This window comes from Bison bison, unplaced genomic scaffold (genome assembly GCF_000754665.1).
Source record: "Bison bison bison isolate TAMUID 2011002044 unplaced genomic scaffold, Bison_UMD1.0 scf7180017864266, whole genome shotgun sequence".
NCBI classification, from domain to species: domain Eukaryota; kingdom Metazoa; phylum Chordata; class Mammalia; order Artiodactyla; family Bovidae; genus Bison; species Bison bison.
In genome coordinates, this window is record NW_011494838.1 from 6,719,316 (window position 1) to 6,745,249 (window position 25,934).

General features: G+C 44.2%; 1 protein-coding gene across 1 annotated transcript in view; it reads left to right on the forward strand.

Annotated features, from left to right (window-relative positions):
* Positions 1-25,934, forward strand: part of LOC104994778 (astrotactin-2-like) — a 450,679-nt gene that overhangs the window by 301,983 nt on the left and 122,762 nt on the right. The window contains exon 4 of the mRNA XM_010848433.1: positions 5,062-5,214. Within this exon, the coding sequence (XP_010846735.1) occupies positions 5,062-5,214 (153 nt within the window). The remainder of the gene's footprint in view (positions 1-5,061; positions 5,215-25,934) is intronic.

Consider the following 25,934-nt stretch of genomic DNA (forward strand, 5'->3'; position numbering starts at 1 on the left):
AACGAACAAGGGAAAACATCCCCTCAAATCTCCTCCCAGATCCTTCCAGGCCATCTCCCTGGGAGAACTCAACCAGTAGCCAGATAAGGAAGACCTGCAAAGTAGCCCATTGAGGGTATGCCTCCAGGAAACAGAGAGGAGCAGAATGAACCTGTGTTTGGAAGATGGGTCTAGGGGTCAAAGAGAGATCAGATAGTGCAGGCCAGGAGTGGTTCCGTGTTCCATAGCCTGCACTGTGTCAGAAGCTAAAGTTCTTAATCATTACACACACTCCCTTTATACCTGTTTCAAAAATGTGTGTGTAGAGCCTCTGTAGAGTCCAGTTTCTCTCTGGTGAATACAAGAAACCCTCTCCACGCGGACATCTGGGAGGCATCAAGTACCCTTCCCTAAAACTAAACTCACATTCATTCCTCTTCCGATGTCTCTCCTCTCATTGAGAGGTACCTTGTTCTGCCAGAACTGGAGTCACCCTCTCCACCTCGCTCTCCCTTATCCTCCCTTTCCAGTCAGTCACCCCTCCTGCAGGAGCTACATCTACAAAATAGCTCTCACATCTCCCCCGCGCTCTGTGTCCACCACTCTGCCATTCCTGTCTCTGCTCTCTCCTGACATCTCCCCCGCGCTCTGTGTCCACCACTCTGCCATTCCTGTCTCTGCTCTCTCCTGACATCTCCCCCGCGCTCTGTGTCCACCACTCTGCCATTTCTGTCTCTGCTCTCTCCTGACATCTCCCCCGCGCTCTGTGTCCACCACTCTGCCATTTCTGTCTCTGCTCTCTCCTGATCCATCTCCTGTATGTCTGTCTCCACCTCTGCTAGTCTAGCATCTCATACATGGGTTAGATCGTGTACATCTCGTATACAGACTTCTGTGCTCTGACACCACCTTCCTATTTAGCCTTCTCACTTCTATTTCTGACCTTCTCCAGTGAATTCTTCTTGCTACCACCAGAGCCATCTTCCCTCAATGAAGATCTGCCACCTAAAACCGTCACCATGTTCTCCTTGATAAGACCCAGAAGAGTGAGGGTTAGGGTGAAGGTCAAGGTTAGTGTTAGTACTGGGGTTTCCTACCTCTCTAGATGATCTCATACCACTTGCTTTCAGCACTTCAGCTGCAGTGGTGATTGGAGCCCCTTCCACATTTCTGCTCCCCATGGGGTCTTTGTTTAGACTCTTTCTTCTGACTCCTCTGATTTCTTCCCCTTCAGCCCCACCGACAGCTCCCTTTTCACCTGATTAACTCATACTCTTGCCAGAGCTTAGTCATGCTGCTCACGTCCTTGAAACAATTTCTATGGCTTTCCTAGACAAAGGCATAGTCCTCCAGCATAGCCTGTTTTTTTAATATAAATTTATTTATTTTAATTGGAGGCTAATTACTTTATAATACTGTACTGATTTTCCCATACATCAACATGAATCTGCCACGGATATACACGTGTTCCCCATCCTGAACCCCCCTCCCACCTCCCTCCCCATACCATCCCTCTGGGTCATCCCAGTGCACCAGCCCCAAGCATCCTGTATCATGCATTGAACCTGGCCTGGCGATTCGTTTCTTATATGATATTATACATGTTTCAATGCCATTCTCCCAAATCATCCCACCCTCTCCCTCTCCCACAGAGTCCAAAAGACTGTTCTATACATCTGTGTCTCTTTTGCTGTCTCGCACACAGGGTTATCATTACCATCTTTCTAAATTCCATATATATGTGTTAGTATACTGTATTGGTGTTTTTCTTTCTGGCTTACTTCACTGTGTATAATAGGCTCCAGTTTCATCCACCTTATTAGAACTGATTCAAATGTGTTCTTTTTAATGGCTGAGTAATACTCCATTGTGTATATGTACCACAGCTTTCTTATCCATTCATCTGCTGATGGACATCTAGGTTGTTTCCATGTCCTGGCTATTATAAACAGTGCTGCGATGAACATCGGGGTACACACGTCTCTTTCCCTTCTGGTTTCCTTGGTGTGTGTGCCCAGCAGTGGGATTGCTCATCTTTCACTTCTCCTTTTTGGTACGTATCACTTGCAAATGTTGCATTTCTCTTGTCATTCGTGTCATTACTGCTGGCCTTCCTGTTCACATGGTGAGCACCACAAAGGAGTTTTGTTTGTTGTTGTTTCTGCCATCATACCCTGTTCTGGACCAGAAGTTTATGTCCCCCTCAAATGCATATGCTGAAGCCTTAACCCTCAATGTGACTAGCCCGCCATAGCAAAACACCATACACTGGGCGGCTTAAAGAACAGACATTTACTTTTCCCCAGTTCTGGAGGGCGTCAGCATGGTCGGGTTCTAGTGAAGGCTTTCTTTATGCCATGTAAATGGCCACCCTCTCTTGGTGTCCTCACTGGGGATGGGGGGAATCTTTCTGTTCTTCTAAGGCCACCGTGCTATATGATTAGGGCCCCGATTTTATGATCTCCTTAATCTTAATTACATTCTAAAGGTCCCATCTCCAAATGTAGTCTGCTATAGACTGATCCGTGTATTCCACAATTCACATATTGACGCCCTAACCCCCAGTGTGAGTGTATTGGAGACAAGACTTTTGATAGGTCATTAAATTCAGTGAGAAAATAAGGTTGGGGTCCTAATTAAATAGGGTTTGTGTCCTCATAAGAAGAGGAAGACATCTCCCTCCCTCCCTCCCTCCCTCCCTCCCCCCACCCCACTTCCCTCTCAGCATGGATACACTGAGAAAAGCCCACGTGGACAAACAGTAAGAAGGAGCCATCTTCAAATGAGAATCTGACCAGTTTACATTATCCAGTCTATGATTTTTGTTATGTAAGCCCAAGCAGACCAAGACATATTTTCTGAAAATAGCGTAGAAGGAGTGAATGAGTGTGGAGATGAATGAATCCATGGATCTTGACAGATATGTGTGGGTCCCCACCCCGCCCCCAACCTTGTTGGATTCCAGACTGTGACTTGCTCTGGACTTTGGACCACAGGATAGCCCAATTCTGAGACTTTTGTGTAGATCAGTCTCCTTTCCAGGTTTAAAGCATCAGGATTGGGTGTGACTATACTTCTCAGAAGGGATTGTAGGCTTTTGCTGGAGGATTCTGTATCATAGGCTTGGAGTAGTAGACCTGTGTTTGGGACTTTCTTCTTGGCTCACCTTTAAGTAGACTTAACTGAGGTACCTGGGGATACGGACATCAGGAGAGGCGTATGTGTACACTGTGCTACCACAGGGCCACTTGTATTGTCCATTGTCTTTTCCTTAGCAAGCTTAGATTCCCCTCTATGTCCCTGAAGATGAGGTTTCTCAGCGTCTGATACCCAAACCAGCCCTCTGGGAAGGAGCTACCCTGCAGACACATCTGTGTCTAAGCTGATAAAACTTCCTGAGAAAACAGGATCTCCTTAAAATTGGTGTTTGGATGTTCAGAAGCCTTCTTTGTCCACTCTGGAAAAGGCCCATCAAAGAAACAGGAATCTTTGGCACATCCCGTTCCTTGTCATCAGACAGCAGGTGGCTTAAACTGAAGAACTTTCCCGGCCTCTGGAGATGTCAGTGGAGGGAGGGCTGAGTCTGAAGATTTCAAAGTCTGGACTGTCTTTGGGGATTTCTCAGAACAAAGGCCCAGAGACCATTCAGCCAGTCTCCTTTGCTTCTTTCTCATTTCCTCTCCTCTTCTTTTATGTTGGCTCTCTGCTTCCTTCTCAAGTTCTTCTGTGTTTTGTTTTTTTCTTTTCACTTTTATCTTCAACGTTTTTTTCCCTCTGCCCTTTTGACATCACTCTCTCCATTGCCTGTAACTTTCTACCAGACTCAATTTAGAAATTTCTGAAAATGTGGCTACCGGAAGCTCCTTGGAGGGTATTGAAACACATGGAACATTGGAGTAGGGTTTAGAAGGCTTGACTCCACTGCTTAGTAGCTTAGAGCAAGTTGTATGCCTTGTCTGGGGAGAACCTCAGCTTCCCTTAGTGAAATGGGGCTCTTGTACCAAGCAGTCTGTATATCACAGCACCATAGTATGTGTGTGTGAAAGTCACTCAGTCGTGTCTGACTCTGCGACCCCATGGACTACACAGTCCATGGAATTCTCCAGGCCAGAATACTGGATTGGGTAGCTGCTCCCTTCACCAGGGGATCTTCCCAACCCAGGGATCGAACCCAGGTCTCCCATGTTGCAGGCGGATTCTTTACCAGCTCAGCCACCAGTCTCCTGAAATGATGTTCGCCCCAGGGCTGCTGTCTGCCTTTCCTGCCACTGTTCTGGTTCAGGCTTCCTTGTCTCTGGCTGGCTCTTGCAAAAGCCTCTGTGTGTGTACTCCACACTCTGGTTAGCAATTGTTATCACAGGGACTTAACTGGAAAATACCAATTTCTTCTTTAAAACCTTTCGACAATCACCTTTTGCCTTTGGGATAAAAATATTTAACTCCGCAAGGTGGCTCTCAAGGTGATCTGGCCTCTGCTGCCTCATCTGCTCTGCCCAGGCTCCACAGCAGCCACACGGAACTTCTTTCATTTACTCAAGCACTGTGTTCTTTCTGGCTTCAGGTCTGTGCACATGCTTCTCCTTCCACCCAGGGCACTCTCTTATCCCAAATCTTTTCAGCAATTCCACCCTGATTCTGTATTATTTGCTAATTCCTAACCTCGTTTAAGGTCTTGGTGGAGGTATTGTCTCCTCCAAGAAGCCCACCTTGACTCCTCGGATGGGCGAGCTGACCTTCTTGGTGCTCCTAGAGCACTCTATATTCTTCTATCACAGGACTGTTGCAAGGTGTTGGCAATGCCTGGATATGTGTCCTACCAAGCTGTGGATTCTTTGAATCATGGATGATGTTCACCATCATATCTCAAGGGCATGGGGGCAGTGCCCTTAAAAACACAGTAGGTGTTGCACCAATAAGTGTGCAGGGTATCAGATTCATCTCTCCTGGCCTCCGTGACTCCTGCATCATCACTGGGTCTGGGAGGGAGCTCCAGACACACAGAGGGTGGGGGGCCCAAGCCCAGTTCTCCAGGGCCTGACGGTGGGCCAAGCCCTAACTTTAGCCCCATTGCCCACCCTGTAGCAGCGGCTGAGGCGACGCAGGAGCCAGTGGAGTCCCTGATGCAGAAGTTCAAGGAGAGTTTCCGCGCGAACACGCCCATCGAGATCGGCCAGCTGCAGTCAGCACCACGCAGCATCTCAGCAGGGAGGCGGAAGAGGAGAAGCAGGCCCCGAGGTAGGTCCCCCGGGCATCTCTGGCCAGGATGTCCACAGCTCTGCCCAGGTTCTGAAGGTGCCAGGAAGAACGGTGCCCTCTTCCCCCGGCTTCCCTCTGCTCACAGAACCCACGCCACTGTCTCCCCGAGAAGTCGTCTCATCCGAAGCCCTGCAGAGAGAGGACCTGTGTCCCTGGGTGTAAAGGTCCCCTCTCTGGACCCCAGCATCCTCCTCTGAGAATGGGAATGAATTGCCATCTCCTAGAGTGGTTGGGAAGATTAGCATCAATCTATGGCCCGTGCCCAGCACAGCAGCAGAGCAGCGGGATACACTTTAAGTGTAGCTGGTGTCATTTTGGAGAGTGTGAGATAGTCAGGATGTTCTCATGGGAGACATTCTCAGACTGGGGTCACAGAGCAGGGTTTGGACCCCCTCTTTAATTGCCCAGAGAATCTAGTGGTCAAAGTAGGAGTGCTGTAAGTTAGACAGACTAGCTTCAAATTTTGGTTCTGCCGTTACCTAACACTTTGGGGCAGTTTCTTCACTTTTCCAAGCCACTCGTCTCTGCCTGGCTTGCCATAACATTTCAGCACAGTGCCAGCCAGCATACAATCAAAAAGCAGATCTGTCCCTCTTCCTTCTCCCTTTCCTCCCCATCATTATCATCAGCAGCATCATCCCTGTCTCCTTCTTCCTCTGACCTCATGGGTGACTTTGTGTCTGGGGCGACCGCCACTCCCATCATTACCTAACCTCCCAAACTCAGCTTCATCCTTCTGTCCACGCCATAATCTCCAGCCAGTCATTCTTCCTCTTGACTCTTACTTCTCTAGTGCCTATAACTTGGTTCTGATTATGTCACTCTCTTCCTTCAATGGCTTCAGAGATTGTCCAGTGTCTACAAAAATGTTTCCGCTTATGAAAATGGCCTTTGAGGCCACCGCAGAGCTCCAGTCTCTGTGCTGTTCTAAATCCATGTGTTTCCACTTCATACCGTTTTCTCTCTGTGAAAAATTCCTGTCTAGCCCCGAAGAATGTTTATCGGCAGTTATTAACACTTTCTTACTCCAGGCAGGGGACTAAATGCTTTGCCTATCTCATTTGATGGTCAGTAACAGGTACCGTGGTGATGCCCATTTTACAGATGCTGTCACTAAGGCACAGAGTCACCCAGAGGGACACTCTAGTAAGTATCAGAGCCAGGAAGAACTGAACAGTCTGAGTCTCAAACTTTTCTTTTCCACTAAACCATTAGATTCTATCCCAGTGAAGTCCTCCCTGTCTTTCCAAGCTTAACATGCATGGCGTATATTGGCAAAGAGATCACTGATAGTCACCATCACAGTTCACCCTGAATTCTCCCAAGTGTGAATTCTCTCACATCTTTATCCATGTGTTAAAGACTGACTCCATTTTTGTGTAATGTTATTTGCTTATGTCTGGCTCCCTCCTTAGCTAGACAGAGAGTTCTTTGAAGGCAGAAGTATCTTATTATTGGAATCATCTTTGTGTTTCTGAGACTAAATTAGTGTCTGCACGCATGGTAGACACTTGTTATTCTCTAGATCTTAATCCTGTGAATTCCTGTATCCAGTGAAAAACCAAGATCTACACATTTAGCCAAGGTCATAAATTGAGACAGAGGTTGAGGATTGAGTTCCTTTTTGGAATTCATGTGGTAGACCCCAGGTTGAACCATTGGGTAATGATAAAGATTAGTTACCTTGAGGTCAGCAATGTCTGAGCGCTGACCCAGCCCCATCGGTGGCAACTTGCTTAGCTTTGGAAGAGTCACTGGATGTCTCTGAGCCTCCAGTTCTTCTTCTGTAGAATGGGGATGCTGACCCCTACATCAGAGGACTGTTGTAAACATCTGATGAGATGAAGAATGTAGACTGCCTTGCAGCTCTTAGCTTATGTATATTAGGAACTGAAAAATGCTCTCTTGTATTTGTCATGACTTGAGCATTCAAGATCACTTGTAATTCCACTCAGCTTTAACTGTCCATCTTTATTGCTCCAGCATTCACCAAGAATCTCCTACCCATATCCTCTCTACAAATACAGTCCCCATAAATACACTTGCCGCCAAGTCCATAACTTCACTGCTCTCCACCATCAATCTGAATTCCTTTCCTTAATGTCATATCCTTAACACTTTTTATGTCAATGCTTTCTTCCAATAACCATCTCTTTTATGCACCATAACTGTCTTAAGGAGACCTCTTCTGTTAGGCATTTGGGCTGTGCTTAGTCGCTCTGTTGTGTCCAACTCTTTGTGACCCCATAGACTGTAGCCCACCAGGCTCCTCTGTCCATGGGGATTCTTCAGGTAAGAATACTGTAGTGGGTTGCCATGCCCTCCTCCTGGGGATCTTCCCAACTCAGGGATCAAACCCAGGTCTTCCACATTAAAATGGATTCTATACCATCTGAGCCACCAGGGAAGCCCTTGTTAGGCATTTTGGTTATTTCTAATTATTTCACAATTATAAGCAATGCCATGTCAAACTTTTTTTTTTGGAAAAAACTTGGCCTTCGTGTTGGATTCTGTTTTCCTTTCTTGAATTTCAGAATTAGATTGTTAGTGAAATCTATTATTTGGCTTAGACCATAATTGAATATCAACTTATTGTAATTTATAAGTTAGATGGGGACTAAGAGAACTCATACAGGTAGAAATTCATTTTTTTTCCCTTAAATGTATTTCAAATTTGTCCCAAATATGTTAGTCACCATTGTGACCATTGCCACTTCTTACCTCCTGCTTATGACTATATCCTCCTGAGGTTCTCCCCAAAGCAAGCCAGAGTAATCTTTTAAATAAGATAAGGTCACTCTTCCACTTAAAATTATTCAGTGGTTCCCTGTTATATTTATTTCTTCTTTAGTTTTTATTAGTGTATAGTTGATTTACAATGTTTTGTTAGTTCCTGGTGTACAGCGAAGTGAATCAGCCTTATATACACATATATCCCTTCTGTTTTGATGCTCAGACAGTAAAGAATCTGCCTGCAGTGCAGGAGACCCTGGTTTGATCCTTTGGTCGGGACAATCTGGAGAGGGGAATGGCAACCAATTCCAGTATTCTTGCCTGGAGGATTCCATGGACAGAGGAGCATGGCAGGCCAGTCTGGGGGGGTCCGAAGAGTCAGACAGGACTGAGGGACTAACACAACACCGTCTCTTGCCAGTTGTTATTCAGTCACTAAGTCCTGTCTGACTCTTTGTGACCCCATGAACTGCAGCACACCAGGCTTCCCTGTCCTTCACAATCTCCCTGAGTTTGCTCAAACTTATGTCCATTCAGTTAATGATGCCATCCAACCGTCTGATCCTCTGTCACCCCCTTCTCCTCTTGCCCTCAATATTTCCCAGAATCAGAGTCTTTTCCAAAGAACTGGCTATTCACATCAGGTGGCCAAAGGATTGGAGCTTCAACTTCAGCATCAGTCTTTCCAGTGAATGTTCAGGGTTATTTCTTTTAGGATTGACTGGTTTGATCTCCTTGCAGGCCAAGGGACTCTCAAGGGTCTTCTGCAGTACCACAGTTCAAAAGCATCAATTCTTTGGCACTCTGTCTTCTTTATGGTCCAACTCTCATGTCCATACAAAGCTATTGGAAAAATCATAGCTTTGATTATATTGACCTTTGTCAGCAAAGTGATGTCTGTGCTTTTTAATATGCTTTTTAATAGGTTTGTCATACCTATTCTTCCAAGGAGCAAGCATCTTTTAATTTCATGGCTACAGTCACCATTCACAGTGATTTTGGAGCCCAAGAAAATAAAATCTGTCACTGTTTCCACTTTTCCTCCATCTGTTTGCCAGGAAGTGATGGGACTGGATGTCAAGATCTTAGCGTTTCAAATGTTGAGTTTTAAGCCAGTTTTTTCACTCACCTCTTTCACCTTCATCAAGAGGCTCTCTAGTTCCTCTTCACTTTCTGCCATTAAAGTGGTATTATTTGCATATCTGAGATTGTGATTTCTTCCAGCAATCTTGATTCCCAGTTAGGTCACCACAGAACGTAGAGATCCTTGTGCTATACAGTAGATTCTCATTTGTTATATATTTTATACAGAATAGTGTATATGGTGCTGGCAGTGGTTTAGTCGCTAAGTTGTTTCCAACTCTTGCGACCCCATGGACAGTAGCCCACCAGGCTCCTCTGTTCATGGGGTTTCCCAGGCCAGAATACTAGAGCAGGTTGCCATTTCCTTCTCTAAATCCCAATCTCCCAGTTCATCCCATCCACTCTTTCTGCCCTTGGTGTCTATGTGTTTTTTCCTATGTCTGTGTCTGTATTTTTGTTTTGCAAACAGGTTTATCTGTACCATTTTTCTAGATCCTACATATATGCAGTATTTGTTTTTCTCTTTATGACTTATTTCACTCTGTATGCCAGTCTCTAGGTCCACCCACGTGTCTGCAAGTGGCATGATTTTGTTCCTTTTTATGACTGAGTAATATTCCGTGTGTGTGTATGTGTGTGTATGCCACATCTTCTTTATCCATTCCTCTTTTGATGGACATTTCGGTTGTGTGGCTATTGTAAATAGTGGCGCAGTGAGCACTGGGGTGCAAGAATCTTCTGGAATTCTGGTTGTCTCTGGTCTATGCCCACGAGTGGGGTTGCAGGGTCATATGGCACTTCTGTTTTAGAATCTTCTGGAATTCTGGTTGTCTCTGGTCTGTGCCCACGAGTGGGGTTGCAGGGTCATATGGCACTTCTGTTTTAGAATCTTCTGGAATTCTGGTTGTCTCTGGTCTGTGCCCACGAGTGGGGTTGCAGGGTCATATGGCACTTCTGTTTTTAGTTTTTAAGGCACCTCCACACTGTTCTCCCCAGTGTCTACATCCTGTTATCTTTAGAACACAATCCAAACTCCTTGCCTTGGCATGTAGACCCTGTTCCATCTACATCTTCTTCTGCCCTCTTCACTCACTCGGCATTTCCCTGTGCTTCAGATGTAATGATTTTTATGTCCCAAGAACACAACAAATGGGACCGCACTATACAGTCTGAGAACTTGCTGTGCTTCTCCTCACCGTGTCTCCTTTGTCCCCCAGATGCCACCCTGGGGCATCCCTTCTCACCTTTCAGGTCTTAACTCAAATGCCAGCTGCTCAGAACCCCTGTCCCTGACTGCCCAAATACAGGTACTCAGATTTTTACTCCTTTCCATCCCCAACCTGCTACTATCTGTTACATAATCATTTTTCATTCCTTCCCTGATATTACAGGCCTAAAATCACTTTTATTTGCTTGCTCATTTACTATTTTCCTCTCTAAAATAGAAGCTTCATATTCATAAACCTCATACGTAGAAAGTGCTTAATAAATATTTGTTGAATAAATGAGTGCATTAACCTCAAAGATCGTTGGAAAGTGGCTCAGTTTTATAACCTTCAAATTGATGGTAGAAGAGGGATCCAGGATAAAGTAAAACCGCCGGGTATGGGTCTCCGGGGAATCCTGTTTCCCCTGGAGGTAGACTCGCTGATGGATGGCACATGAAACGTGTTCAAGTGGATGCTGTTAAAGCGATTTTCAAAATGGTTTAATAACATTGTGCTCATGGTTTTCTGCCACTATTAGCTAAGGGTTTTTCCAAGAGAGAGGAGGGCTACTACGTGCCAGCCCTGAACTTCCGAACTCACAGCCTTTCTGCCGCAAGTCCTCCAACTTTTCTTGAATAGAAGAAATCCACTGTCAGTAAAAGTTCTGGAAATTCTGCACACTCCCTCTTTCTCTCGTAAATTCCCAAACACGTTTTAGTCTCTGAAAGACCCCAGGAAGTCCTGCCGTGCAGAAAGCCGGGCAGATTTGTTTAGCTCGTCGTCTGTAAAAACCATCTTGACCACAGACTATTTTCCCTCTTGGAACGTGCATGAACATCTTGCAGCACAGAAGCATCCATAGAAACACAATTTTGGAAGTGCTCCATTGGCTTCCACTGACCATCAACAATGCCAGATATGATGGTCAAAACCCCTGGTCTTTCACTCTCTCTCCCCTCTGCTGCTCAAGTGGCCATGGGCCTTCTGCCCAGCGTGAGGGCACCTGGCCTCTCCCTACTTCGTTAGGCTCTGCGCCCAGCCCCTGGTGCTCAGCAGGTCCCAGCAGATGGAGTGGGTAGCCTGGAACCTGTGTCATGGAGTTGAACACACGGTTAAAAGCGGCTCCAGTGTGGTTTGGTAGTTAGGGCTTCCCCCTGAGAGACCTGGCAGATGCTGACTGCATCGTCTGCAGGCAGACAAAGGAAGGCGGGGAGGTCCCAGTGCTATCCTCTCATCTGCAGCAGGGTTTTATGAGGCAGCTGTTGGGTCGTCACTCCCAGGCATCCACGTGCAATAAAATGGAGGTAGAAAAATAAAGTGAAACGTGTTAGTCACTTAGTCATCTCCGACTCTTTGCAACCCCATGGACTGTAACCCACTAGGCTCCTCTGTCCATGGGATTCTCCAGGCAAGAATACTAAAGTGGGTTGCCATGCCCTCCTCAAGGGGATCTTCCCAACCCAGGGATCCACCCAGGTCCCCTGCATTGCAGATAGATTCTTTACCCTCTGAGCCACCAGGGAAGCCTTAAAAGGAGTTATGGATGTTCAAATAAAGCAGAGAGAAATTGTTATGGATGCAAGGAAGGGCTTGCTGAGGTTCATTCATGCAGTCTAGGTAGTGGTCTTTAAAACTGGCATTTTGTGTTTGAAATTTAATTTCACCACTGTCTAACTGAATGATCTTAATTAAGTAAATGAAGCGGTTTTTAGCCTCGGTTTTCTTATCTATAAATTAGTGCTGCTGCTGCTGCTAAGTCGTTTCAGTCGTGTCCGACTCTGTGCGACCCCATAGACGGCAACGCCCCAGGCTCCCCTGTCCCTGGGATTCTCCAGGCAATAATACTGGAGTGGGTTGCCATTTCCTTCTCCAATGCATGAAAGTGAAAAGTGACAATGAAGTTGCTCAGTCATGTCCAACTCTTTGTGACCCCATGGACTACAGCCTACCAGGCTCCTCCATCCATGGGATTTTCCAGGCAAGAGTACTGGAGTGGGGTGCCATTGCCTTCTCTGAAGTTAGTGCTAAGAATGCCTAAGTCACATGTGGGTTGTGAAGTAGCACCTGCAAAATGCTCAGCCCAGTGTCTGACTCATGGGTGACCCTCAATCAAGTGTAGCTAGCTGTATCATCGTTGTCAGGGTCCTGCTCATTTGACCTCCGGGCTCACACATCCATTTCCTTCTGCCCGGCCATTGCCTGCAACTTGGTTGAGGTTTTATCATCCCTTATCCTGATTGCTATGACAGCCTCTTCATCCACAAAGCCATCTTCCACCTTGCGGGTGAAGTGATCTTTTGAAAACATGCTAAATCAGACCATGTCACGCTCCTACCTGGCAAATTTTCCTGATACTCTTGTCACTGGTACTGGGGGGCTTCTGAAGCTTTTCCAGCAGAGTCATTCTAGAGGTGGATGAGAGTCAACACACACCCCCAAAGGGAATGCAGCTGTGCTCACACAGCTTCAACATAAGCCCCAAATTCCAGATTCCATCTAAAAACATCCATGCCAGTCTGTTTTATTATGTGCAGATTTATTGTAGTTTGTTGTTGCTATTTAGTTTTTAAGTCATGTCCAACTCTTCACAACCCCATGGACTATAGCCCAGCAGGCTCCTCCACATGGGATTCTCCAGGCAAGAATAGTGGAGTAGGTTGCCATTTCCTTCTCCAGGGGATCTTCCTGACCCAGGGATTGAACCTGCGTCTCCTGCATTGGCAGGCAGATTCTTTACTACTGAGCCACTTTTATTTGTCAGTTAAATTGTTTAATATTTTATCAAGCCCTTAGTCCCAGGAAGAAGAAGCATACTTGTGCTGGTTATACTGGGATAGTCAGGTGCCATCTTCAGTGGGTCTCCATAGGACCCAGTGAAGTCGTGCCTGTAAAGCATTGAGCGCAGAGCCAGGCAAATGCGCACAGTGAGCAGATAGATTCTGCTATTTTATTACTTACTGCTTTTATCCTACTGCGTTTTTTAAACTTTTAATTTTATATTGGAGTTTAACCAGCCAGTTAACAATGTGATAGTTTCCAGTGAATGACGAAGGGACTCAGCCATACATATACATGTATCCCTTCTCCCCGAGACACTCCTTCCATCCAGGCTGCCACATACCATTGAGCAGAGTTCCCTGTGCTGTACAGTAGGACCTTCTTGGTTACCCATTTTAAATATAGCAGTGTTATCCCTACTGCTTTATTATTACTTTTATATTTGTCAATGTCATTATCAGGACAGTGATAATGCCAATATCATTATATTTGTCAGTATCCCATTAGGGATACATTCACCCAGGTTTAGAAGTAAGAGTCTGCGGGATGAATGACACACTGTTTAACAGGATGAGGAGTCACTGGAGCCTTCTGCACAAGCCTCAATCCCAGCCTGCCCTCAGCCTGCCTCTGGCTCCGCCCAAGCCCCAGACGGCTGTGTTCTGCAGCCTCCAGCACACAGACCGTCATTCCCTTCCGCAGCATGCCTTGGATTCAGCTCCGTGTAATGTCAATACTCTCCCTGAAAGCACCCCCCACCCCGCCTGCCCTTCTCTGAGCAGCCAACTGCTACTTATACATCAAATTCTGGTTTCAAAATCTTCTCTAGTAAGACCCCAGCTCCCGCCCACCCTCAGCGCTCATCCAGGCCGAGTGAACTTCTCCTCTGTCTCAGCACTTGTAACCCCCATGCTACCTTCTATCAGACCCCTCGTTACAGGACACACCTGCTTCCCTTCTCAACTCTGACAGTCCCATGATGAGAAGGACAGTGGTTTATGTCTCTCTGCAGCCCAAATGCCCAACATAGAACTGGCATAGAATAGCAACTGGCTGAATGGGAGAATACATGAATAGGCGGATGGATGCACGGATGCATGGATGAATAAAAAGAGACAGTTGGGAGCCTCCTGGAATACAAAGGGTTAAGGAAATGTGGTACAACTAGCAGTTACTTTGCATTTAGTATGTTCCTAGTATTGTACTCATCATATATTATCTCATTTAAAAACTCCCCAAAGCTCATTAAATAAGGCCTATGATTAACACCATTCTATAAGAATTGATACTCTTGAATAGTGGTGCTGGAGAAGACTCTTGGGAGTCCATTGGACAGCAAGATCAAACCAGTCAATCCCTAAGGAAGTCAACCATGAATATTTATTGGAAGGAGTAATGCTGATGCTCTAAAACTTTGGCCACCTGGTGCAAAGAGCTGACTCACTGGAAAAGACCCTGATGCTGGTAAAGATTGAGGGCAGGAGGAGAAGGGGACAGCAGAGGGTGAGATGGTTAGATGGCATCACTAACTCAATGGACATGAATTTGAACAAACTCCGGGAGATAGTGAAGGACAGGTAAGCCTGGCATGCTGCAGTCCATGGAGTCACAAAGAGTGTAATATGAGTTAGTGACTGAAGAACAACAAAATAAGAAATTTAAACTTAAGTAGTTTAAATGACTATCCCAAGTGTACCCAGCTAGTAGACTATGGAACTGTGAATCCAGAGGTCAGACAGAGTCCATATTTCAGTCTCCAGATGACAGTAGTTTTGGTCTTAGCTAGTCTGGATGCGATCTCTGAGCTGTGAAATTCTATCAGCCTAGTCTGAATACTATAAGGAAGTGGTGTAGTTCCTTTACATTGGTAGGTGTTTCTGAATCATCAGTGCTGCTGTGAGGGTTAGTCAGGAGCTACAAGCTTCTGGAAAGTGAGACATTTCCCTCTTAGCTAACAAGGAGTCAAGACTGCCCCCTACAAGCTCCTCCTTGCCCTGGGGAGCCAGTGCTATGACCAGAGGATCAGCAAACCCAGTGGTTATGTCTTTGTCCAGCATTCTGTGCATTTTCAAGGCTCATCCAGCTTTTTTTTTGCTGTGTTATACAATTGTAGGATGTGCCAGCCAGATCTCTGCCAACCAGCACTTCATCATTTAGAGCATAAAACAAGGAATTAGACATCTGTGACACAAGGAATACATAAAAATGTGGTGTGAACTGGCCTGGGGTGTTTATAAACCAGGAGATAGTTACAGAAATAGAAAGAAGACTGAATAGACCCCAGCTACCTAGAAATAACCCTGCTGTTCTTTCCAAACAAAACCTTAAAGCTACTTTCTTCGGGAAATCTTTCCAAATTTTTCTCACATGAAAGTCATGCATACTTCCTCCAAATTGTGGTTCAGTTCAGTTCAGTTCACTTGCTCAGTCGTGTCTGACTCTTTGAGACCCCATGAACTGCAGCACACCAGGCCTCCTTGTCCATCACCAACTCCCGGAATCCACCCAAACCCATGTCCATTGAGTAAGTGATGCCATCCAACCATCTCATCCTCTGTCGTCCCCTTCTCCTCCTGCCCTCAATCTTTCCCAGCATCAGGGTCTTTTCCAATAAGTCAGCTCCTCGCATCAGGTGGCCAAAGTATTGGAGCTTCAGCTTCAACATCAGTCCTTCCAATGAACACCCAGGACTGATCTCCTTTAGGATGGACTGGTTGGATCTCCTTGCATCCAAGGGACTCTCAAGAGTCTTCTCCAACACCACAGTTCAAAAGCATCATTCTTCTGCACTCAGCTTTCTTTATAGTCTAACTCTCACATCCATACATGACCACTGGAAAACCATAGCCTTGACTAGATAGACCTTTGCTGGCAAAGTAATGTCTCTGCTTTTTAATATGCTGTCCAGGTTGGTCATAGCTTTCCTTCCAAGGAGTAAGTGTCTTTTAATTTCATGGCTGCGATCACCATCTGCAGTGATTTTGGAGCCCAGAAAAATAAAGTCTTTCACTGTTTCCTCATCTATTTGCCATGAAGTGATGGGACTGAATGCCATCATCTTAGTTTTCTGAATGCTGAGCTTTAAGCAACTTTTTCACTCTCCTCGTTCAGTTTCATCAAGAGGCTCTTTAGTTCTTCTTCACTTTGGTAACCACTTCTTTATCTTTCTTATGATATTTGTCATTTGTCACCTTTGAGAGTAATTTAAGGCCACTTCTCTTCTCCCTTAATTAACCTCCTGAAGCACAATGACTATGTCCCAGGTCATGCCTGTGCTTCCCGTAACTAAATGAATCTTGACAAATAGCAGATGTTCAATTAATGCTTGATGAATTAATGGGAAAGTCATCACATGGGCTGCATGATCTTGCACAAGACTTTCTACTCTCCAGGCACCAGTGTCCCTGTCTATAAAGCTGTGTGGAAGCAAGCTCAGGTTCTGCTGTCAGATCCATGTGGCTCCATACTGCATTCTTCTTCTGGCTCCCTCAACTCTGAGAAGTTACTTATTGTGCAAAGTAGTCACCACTTAATCTGCAAATCACACAGTTGGCCACCTCATAGGGAGGCTGTGAGAATTAGACTTAATGTATGTAAAAAGCTCAGCGGCCCACACTAAACCTAGTAAGCACCTAATCGTTGTTGTTGCTAATTTGGAAGGCGGAGGTGATGGGCTAAATCATTTCCACGTCTGCTCCATCTCAAATGGTCTTTGACCCATAAATCTGACTGTGAGCATTGTTGTCTAATGAAAAGTTCAGTATTTGGAGTCCAGAAACCAGGTCTGAACACTGGCTCTCAAGTGCAGTGGGTCCTCAGAGAAACTACGGCATCTTCTCAGGATTCCATCCACAGCACCTGGAGATGGGACAATACCTGCTATTCTTGTTCCTTGAGACTGTTGTGAGAATGTGCTAGAATACTTACTAAAATGCTCTTTTAGTAGGCATTTTAGATTAGCATTGCTACATGTAGCAATCTACATGCCTGTAGATTAGCATTTAGCTAATCTATAGGCATGCTGCTCTGTAGCTTAGCAGCATCCTGAAGTCAGAGCCTTGACACCTTCAAACACAGGGCGTAAAATGCAGATTGGAAGAGGAAGCCTTTCCCCCTGGGGCTCCGGCTTTCCTTTTTCTGGATCACATGGCCCTTCCACGAGTGCTCCCCGAGCCAGCACCGCCACCACCCGGTAACGCCCAGGTGGGGTTGGATGGAGGCCTGGGAGAGCTGATTTATAGTCAGAGCACACAGCGGCCTCCATAAATCTTCCCCGATGTATCTTTCAGAGAACTGTGCATTCCTAAAAGTGTATGTCTCCTCCAGGCGGTTTTCCGTGGCTGTCTGAAATATGTGCAGGGCTCTCAGTCCATTCTGTCTGGTCTGGCTGGGTAGAGAGGCGACTACAGGTAACCCGAAGAGAAAGCTCTGGACCAGGTCTTGGTGGGGCCTGGGGATGTAACTCTAGGATATTTTTTTTCATCAGTATATGGTATAGTACCGTGTCACTTAGAGTTACAGCAGAACATGTGTGTGTGTGTGTTTAGTAGCTCAGTTGTATCCTACTCTTTGCGACCCAATAGACAGACTGTATCCTGCCAGGCTTCTCTATCCATGGGATTTTCCAGGCAAGAATACTGAAGTGGGATGTCATTTCCTCCTCCAGGGAATCTTCCCGACCCAGGGATCGAACCCACGTCTCCTGCATTGGCAGGCGGATTCTTCACCACTGAGCCACCAGGAAAAGCCCTTATAGCATAATAAACACCCTAAAATTTTGTGGCTTAAAACAGAAACCACGTTTTTGGTTCTCAATTCAAGTCAAGCATTTGGCCTGAGCTCAGCTGAGCAGTTCTGGTCTGGGAAGGGTGAGCTCAGCTGCCCTTGGTCCCGTACCTACAGTCAGCCAGCTCTCCAAGGCTGGTTCACACGGGTTCCAAAAGCAGCAGGAACAAGAGCTTCAGGGCCTTTTGAGGCTTCAGCTCGGAAGACACTTCGTCCTTTCTACTTCTTTCACTTATTCAAAAGCAAGTTGTGAGGCCACCTTAGATCCAAGGGGTAGAAATAGAGTACATCTCTTGTGGAAGAGGCTAAATATTAGGGTGGCTTTTTTTTTTTTAGAATGACTTTTGCAACCTATAAGCACTGATGTTTTATGAAGCCTCTGTTTTATATTAAAGCCTGGACTGATCCTCACAATCTCAGCATAATTATTTCTAATTTGCTGATGGAAAAATTGAGACATATAGATGAAGGAAACTTTATAATGCAGCAGAGATGATGATGGGAGAACCAATTCCCCCGATTCTAATCCTTTTCAGAACTCACCTAAAGACTGTTTGAACCTCTGCTACTTTGCCCCTGTTCAACAGGGACAAAGACTTCATGATACTAAGCCATGGTTAGATACAGCCTAGCTTGTGATGTCTAGAAGGGCAATACATTTGTATCTTGGCTCCATCCTTGCAGGGGCCTATGGTCTAACGGCAGATCAGTAAAATGACTCAGTAAAGGGCCAGTTGGAAAACATTTTAGGCCTTTCTGACCAAGAGGCAAGCTTTAAGACAGTGTGTAGATACCTATACAATGAGAAAATTTTGTCTACAAATTTTGATTGATGAAATTTAAAATATAATAAAGAACCATCTTTGGTAACAAAGTTCTGTTAATGAGAAGAACGGAATTTATTTGACACTGAAATGTGAATTTCATATCATTTTCACATCTTAATGTATTCTTCTTTTGATTTGTTTTTACCACTTAAAGATGTCAGAGCCGTTCTTAACTCCTGGGCCATACAAAAACAGGCATTGGGCCAGATTTGGCCCACGATCCCTGGCATAAGGGAGCATCTCAGATTTGGACTCAGAGAATCCTTGATGCAGCATCCCCCGTGAGTATCTAATTGATGTGTGATGTCAGGTGAATCCTGGGTGTTCCAAAGCCATTGTTGCCCCAGGCTCCCAGGCACACAATAGAGGGGAGACAATTTCTTATGTTCTCTTAGTTCACCAGAGAGGGAAGCATATCTCAGGTTCATCTGATGTAGCTGGCTTGTAGATGTGCCCTGCCATAGAGAGAAACTAGCAGACCGGGGAATGGAGTGCCACAAAACTGTCCTCATTTCATGCCATTTGAACATGTAACCGCATGTAGACCGTATTATATACGTAAGGATTGACACTGGGGAATTTGGATAAAACATGTAGGTAGGAACTGGCAGCTCGTGCGCTTTTCTAATCCTACTGTTATCAAATGAGTTACGTATTTAGAAAATTACAAAGAGAAGGCTTTGGCTTTGTGTTCTCCCGTGTTTGAGAAAGACATGGTGAAATAGTGAGGTTCTGATGTGGAGTTCACAGCCATTAGCAGTTTTTAAGCTGTGCTCCAAATAGACGTTCCAGGGATGAGTGGGCATAGTGGGGCATCGCTGTGTAGGTAGGCGTCTTTCATCAAACTCCTATTCTAGATTTATGTATTGGGCTTCAATGTTTTTGGAGAAAAGTCTCAACTCTAGCACATATGCTTTTAAAAGCAAAACAAAAAAAAAGTGTTTTATGACAGAAGCTCATTCACATGTGGAAAGGAAGCTGGCAAGGGCCTTCCTGTTACACACACACACACACGCACACACACACACAGGTGTTGGGTAAAATATAACGTTTAAAAAAAACACACAAATTTATCTTAAAAATGAAGACAGGCAACTCCTCAATTGTAAGGAATGAGGAGGAAATGCAAAAATCTTTGATTTTAGAAGAGGCTTTGATTTTAGAAGCTAATGTTTTGGTGACTTCAGGTGGGCAATGGGATGGGATAAAAGTAAAAAGAAAAAAAAATATGGATACTAAGTAGGAAGAGGGATGTGGGATGTATCAGGAAGTTTGGATTGATGTATATACACTCTTGTTACTATGTATACAGTAGATAATTAATGAGAACCTACTGTGTAGCACAGGAAGCTCTACTCAATGCCCCCTAGTGACCTAAATGAGAAGGGAATCCAAAAGCAGAGGAAATATATATATATAGGTAGAGCTAATTCACTTTGCTATACAGCAGAAACTAACACAATATTATAAAGCAACTATACTTCAATAAAAATTCATTAAAAAATAAAGAGAAAACAGGAGCAAGGAAGAAATGAAAGATCACTTGGTAGAAAAAAGCTCTGAAGCATCAGTAATCATAATAAATGTAATTTTTATATTTCAATTCAGAGCTTGATTATATTACACAAATCTACTTATGTGCTGTTTACCAAAGATCTTCTTAGAATGTAAAGACACGGAAAGTTTGACAGTGAAAGAAAAGGTAAACCTATACTAGGCAAATGCTAATCAAATGAAACCTTGGGGAGAAGTATAAATATATGGCAAAATAAACTTTACAACAGTAAGAAGGAACAAAAAAAAAATCCTTAGAAATAAAAAGTGTCATTAATTAATCATAAAAGGAATGGTTCACCAAGAGACAAATAAAATGTGTACTTACATGTGCGAACAACACAAATGTAAAACATACGAACAAAAAATTGAGAGGAGCAGAGTATGTTGATGAATACCTAATCGAACTGGGAGTTTTTAATAGAAGTATTCTAATTAGATCAGGTAAGCAAAATGCTTCTAATAATATGGACCAATTGAACTGCACTCTTAAAAATACAATAAAATGGGCATATATAAAATCCTGTCCAAGAATTTAGAGTTTAAAGATTTTTCTCAAGAAGTGAGAAATTCGCTTAATGGTCTTGACATCTTATGACCTGAATGTTCTGGCTTTGGTCCAGTTTCCTGAAATTTTGTTTTGTATTCAGTGATAATGTAACTTTGCAATATTTATGACTAAATGTGGGTTCATTTTTATGCCTCTGAAAGGTTTCTTTCAATCAGGGGTAGGGGTAGGAAGGAGCGATCTATGTGTGCTGATTTTATTTTGGTTTTGCTTTTTTTGAGAAGAGGGTACAGGGGAAGTTGTGGTTGAAGGAGAATCTTTTCAGAAAAATGATCACTGTCAAGAAAAACTAATAGTGTTTTGTTTCAATTCATATTCCTCACATTTTTTTCCTTAAGGCCAAAGACATAGTCCATTTTCACAGAATAGCTTCTGGAACCAGGAAGCCTTTCTCTAGACTCCCTGTGTCTAGTCTAGTTGAGAAGGCGTACAGGGAATCGCTGTAGTTTCTGACCCCCTGCTGTATCTGTGTCAGTCTGGTTACCTCCAAAGGAGGTGCCTGGGAAACGTCAGTGGAACCCCCTTCATAGAATGATGTGACATTAACAGCAACCATCATAGATTCCCAAATGGGAAAAAGTCTTGAAGAAGAAGTTTCACTTTTAGGCAGGCCTGCAGGTCAGTAACTCGGTAAGAACTTGAGAGCCTGAGACTAGGCAATTACACTGATTACTGCAGCATCCTAGCATGGCTTTAGGATCACTGGGACGGTCTCTGCTTTTTTTTTTTAATTATTTTTCTCCATTATTTGCTTTATTTTTCAAATTCCTTTCTTTGTTTTAATTGATATACAATATTATATGTGTTTCAGGTGTACAAATAGTGATTGATAATTTTTAAAGGTTACTCCATTTATCCTTATTATAAAATACAGTCTGTGTTCCCCAGCACTGTACAGTGTAGCGTAGTATCTTATTTATTTTTCCCATAGTAATTTATATCTCTGCTACCCCTGTATTGCCCTGCCTCCCTTCCTTCTCCCCACTGGTGACCACTGGCTTGTTCTCTGTATCTGTGAGTCTTTCTTTTCCATTATAGTCCCTAGGTTGTTGTCTTTCTCAGATTTCACATGTAAGTGAGACCATATAGCACTTGTCTTTATCTGACTTCCTCTGGCCTCGTTCTGGAGAAGAGCGTCGTCTTTGGTCCCAGCACAGCCTGGTGCCTCAGGTCATCGCCGTGGCACTGCGATTCTTGCCGTAGGATGAGACGCTGCCTAACTGCTGTCTACAGGTGCTGCTGCTGACTCCCATTTCCAGGATTCCTTCCTCTGCAGCTATGGTCCTGCCCAGGGCCTCCAGCCTCACTGTCTTTCATTCTTTCAACAGACTGCCTACCAAGTACAAAGTGCCATGCTAGGTCCCAAGGCTGCAGTAGAAACCAGAGAGACAAGGGCCCTACCCCTGCAGGGCTCAAGATATGTAGGAGGAGATCAAGCAAGCAGGAAAACATTCAAGTGCAATTACAATTAAATGTACTGGAGGGAATGACCTTGGTGTTCACCATCATGGTTGTTCACCAAATCTAACGTGAAACCAGCCAGGCTTCTTCTTTGTTGCTTTGGCTAGAAACCATCCTTACCCATGATTCCCTCAGCCAAGATGACAATTCAACAGGAAAGATACTGAGGTTGTATTTAGTTTTTCTTCTGTCTCCTGCTTTGGGGCATATATTGTATAGGAAGCAACTGCAATTTGTGGCCGCCTGCTGTGGGCCAGTCACCATTCTAGGTGCTTTCATATGTATCCTAGTAACCACCTTCCTTTCTTTAACCCTTATTTTGTAAAAGGGATTGATGTTCAGAGACATAAAGTATGTTGCCCAGGCTCACATGGTCATGTCAGTAATGGAGCCTGGATGTCAACTTAGATGTGTCTGCTTCCAACACTGATGTTCTTTCTCCCACACTGAAACTGTCTCTGTTTTTTTAGTGCCTGCTTCCAAGTCCTGATTTCCCATCACCTGTGTGATCTCTGCACATAGACAGGCCTCAGAAGTTAGACTGAAATTTGGCAGAAAATAAAGTCAGTCATGGAAACAGACCCTTTGAAATCCTCTAATCACCCTGGTGGGCTTCTCATGTGGCTCGGTGGTAAAAAATCTGCCTGATGCCCTGGAGAAGGAAATGGCAACCCACTCCAGTATTCTTGCCTGGGAAATCTCATAGACAGAGGAGGCTGGTGGACTCTAGTCCATGGGGTCGCAGAGAGTCAGACACAACTTAGCGTCTAAATAACTCAATCACCCTAATGGGGCTTGCATTCATTTTCTTGCCTGATTATTATTAAGAATATGCCATCTGTGTCAACTAGATATTATGATTTTGTTGTAAACTTTGGCACAGTGTGGCTTACAAAGACCTAGCTTTTAATCTCATTTCAGGATGGAAAATGTTGGTTGGATGTACGAGGTCTAACTGTCTTAACCACGTGTTAGAAATCCAAATGTAGCTAAACATTAAGGTTAAATGATGATATCACAACTTACTCGGTTTGCATTTTACATCCAATTGAAAACACAAACCACTCGCCTCATTAATCCTTTGCAATCCAATTTCTCCCCCCCAAATGAAATGATCCTTTTGGGACACATTTATATCCTTTTAACAGCCGCCTGACAGTTCTGCTGGTGGAGTTTGTATCCAAGTTTGTTACTGGGTAGTGACAACTTACCCTGACGGATATGTGTACATAATTATTCTCTTGCAGTTAGATTTAATTAATGCTTACCCTCATCATGATCCTGCAGCTAGCGAGCTCGCTCTGCAGGATCAGCTAATGGCAAAAGGATTTCCTTTTTAGCCAAGAGAGACTCCAAAGGCTTTGTAAAACTCTTCTACTTTTTTTAAGAGGAATAAAAAGGAAAAAATTGCACCGAGCCTGTTTCATTTCTTCCCACCCCACATTAATGCCACGTGTGAAAGGGTTTGAGGCAACATTTGGGGATGAGTTGTGAAACCTAACCTTAGACGAAGTATCACTAATATGAATAGGTCTGACAGACCTACAAAGAAGATGTATATTTTTTGGTATCTTAGTTTAGAATTGAAATGTCCTGGCTTCATTGTGTTTATGTCTCTGTACAAAATATTTATGTATGTATTTTTCTAGCCATCTCCCCAGATGGGACCCAGAGTTCAGTAATAAATAGTTATGAAAGTAAGGGGACATTAAGAAGAAATTATGGAGAGACAAAGGGAGTTTGAAGATTTGGGGAGAGATTATTAGGAAGTCTGTAATAAGGAGAGGGTGTGTGTACTTATAAAACCCCATTAGGTGGGAATACTTTACAAATAACTGGTCCCAGTCCATGCTTGTGAAATATTCATGTGCCATTTGCTTTTTATTACTATAATGGCAATGCCTTGTGTTTGCAGAGAGCTTAACAGTTTACAACAAATTTTCACATCCATTATCTTAGATGATTGTTGCAACAGCCATGTGATGTGAGCCAGAGAAACATTCCCAGGGGATGGAGACCCAGAGAGGTTGAGTCACTGGTCCAGGGTCACACACCTAGAAAGTAAAAGAACCTGATGCTGAAGACACAGCTTTTACAGCCAGTCCAGTGTGTCTTCCCTACCATGTGTCACCTCCCTTAGGTTAAGCCAGGAAGCTTAACGTGAGTAGCTCAAATAGCAATCCTGCTTTGCCTTGCGAAAGCATCAGAAGACTCTCAGCTAAAAGATAACATCTGAGTTGAGGGTAATATGATGCTACTTACTTTAATGATTACACGCAATATTAATGATCATTATTACTGTGCCTTATTCTGGGAGATTTCATCCAGTAAGATCCGAGGGGCCTTCACTAAAATGTGACCACTTCAGGATAAAAAGAAACACTCTTTATTTATCACTTGAAATACTCCTTAAAGGCCTTGACATTGAACCCCAAAGAGACCTACAATAAAATATTCCAGAAGTTCAGGACTATGGAATGGGAGCTGGGTACTTATAAATCATCCCATAGTACAGATGAGAAATCTGAGGGACAGGGAAGGGAAATGAATCCTCCGCCCTGAGTTAGTGGCAAATCTGAACCCCTAGTCCTGCTTTTCTGACATGCAGTTTGGACCTCCGTTCATGACACTATAACTGTAACCTTAAGCTAGAAGATGCCTGGGAAATCTCCTTTTTGACAAGTGAGAAACTGAGCTTTGGGTATTAGGAGCTTACCCAAGGCCACAATGACCTGGAGACAGAACTGGATCCCAAATCCTGGCTCCTTAATTTACATAAATTTAATTTCAAACAATATTGCTTGTGCGAGTGTTTTGTGCCAGGCATTGTGTTAACTGCTGTGGCTATATCAGCCTACAAAGCACAGACAGGCCTGTGGACACAAGACTGTGACCACTCACCCTCATCTGGCAGTATGGGCAAGGAGAACAGGGGAATGATTCCCAAGGAAGCAATGCAGTTCAGTCGCTCAGTCGTGTCTGACTTTTTGCGACCCCATGAATTGCAGCACGCCAGGCCTTCCTGTTCATCACCAACTCCCGGAGTTTACTCAAACTCATGTCCATCAAGTTGGTGATGCCATCCAGCCATCTCATCCTCTGTTGTCCCCTTCTCCTTTCGCCTTCAATCTTTCCCAGCATCAGGGTCTTTTCAGATGAGTCAGTTCTTTCCATCAGGTGGCCACAGTATTGGAGTTTCAGCTTCAACATCAGTCCTTCCAATGAACATTCAGGACTGATTTCCTTGAGTATGGACTGGTTGGATCTCCTTGCAGTCCAAGGGACTCTCAAGAGTCTTCTCCAACATCACAGTTCAAAAGCATCAATTCTTCAGCACTCAGCTTTCTTTATAGTCCAACTGGCACATCCATATGTGACTACTGGAAAAACTATAGCCTTGACTAGATGGACCTTTGTTGGCAAAGTAATATCTCTGCTTTTTAATATGCTATCTAGGTTGGTCATAACTTTCCTTCCAAGGAGTAAGGAAATTTTAATTTTAATTTCATGGCTGCAGTCACCATCTGCAGTGATTTTGGAGCCCCCCAAAATACAGTCTGCCACTGTTTCCTCTGTTTCTCCATATATTTGCATAAAGTGACGGGACTGGATGCCATGATCTTAGTTTTCTGAATGTTGAGCTTTAAGCCAGCTTTTTCACTCTCCTCTTTCACTTTCATCAAGAGGCTCTTTAGTTCTTCA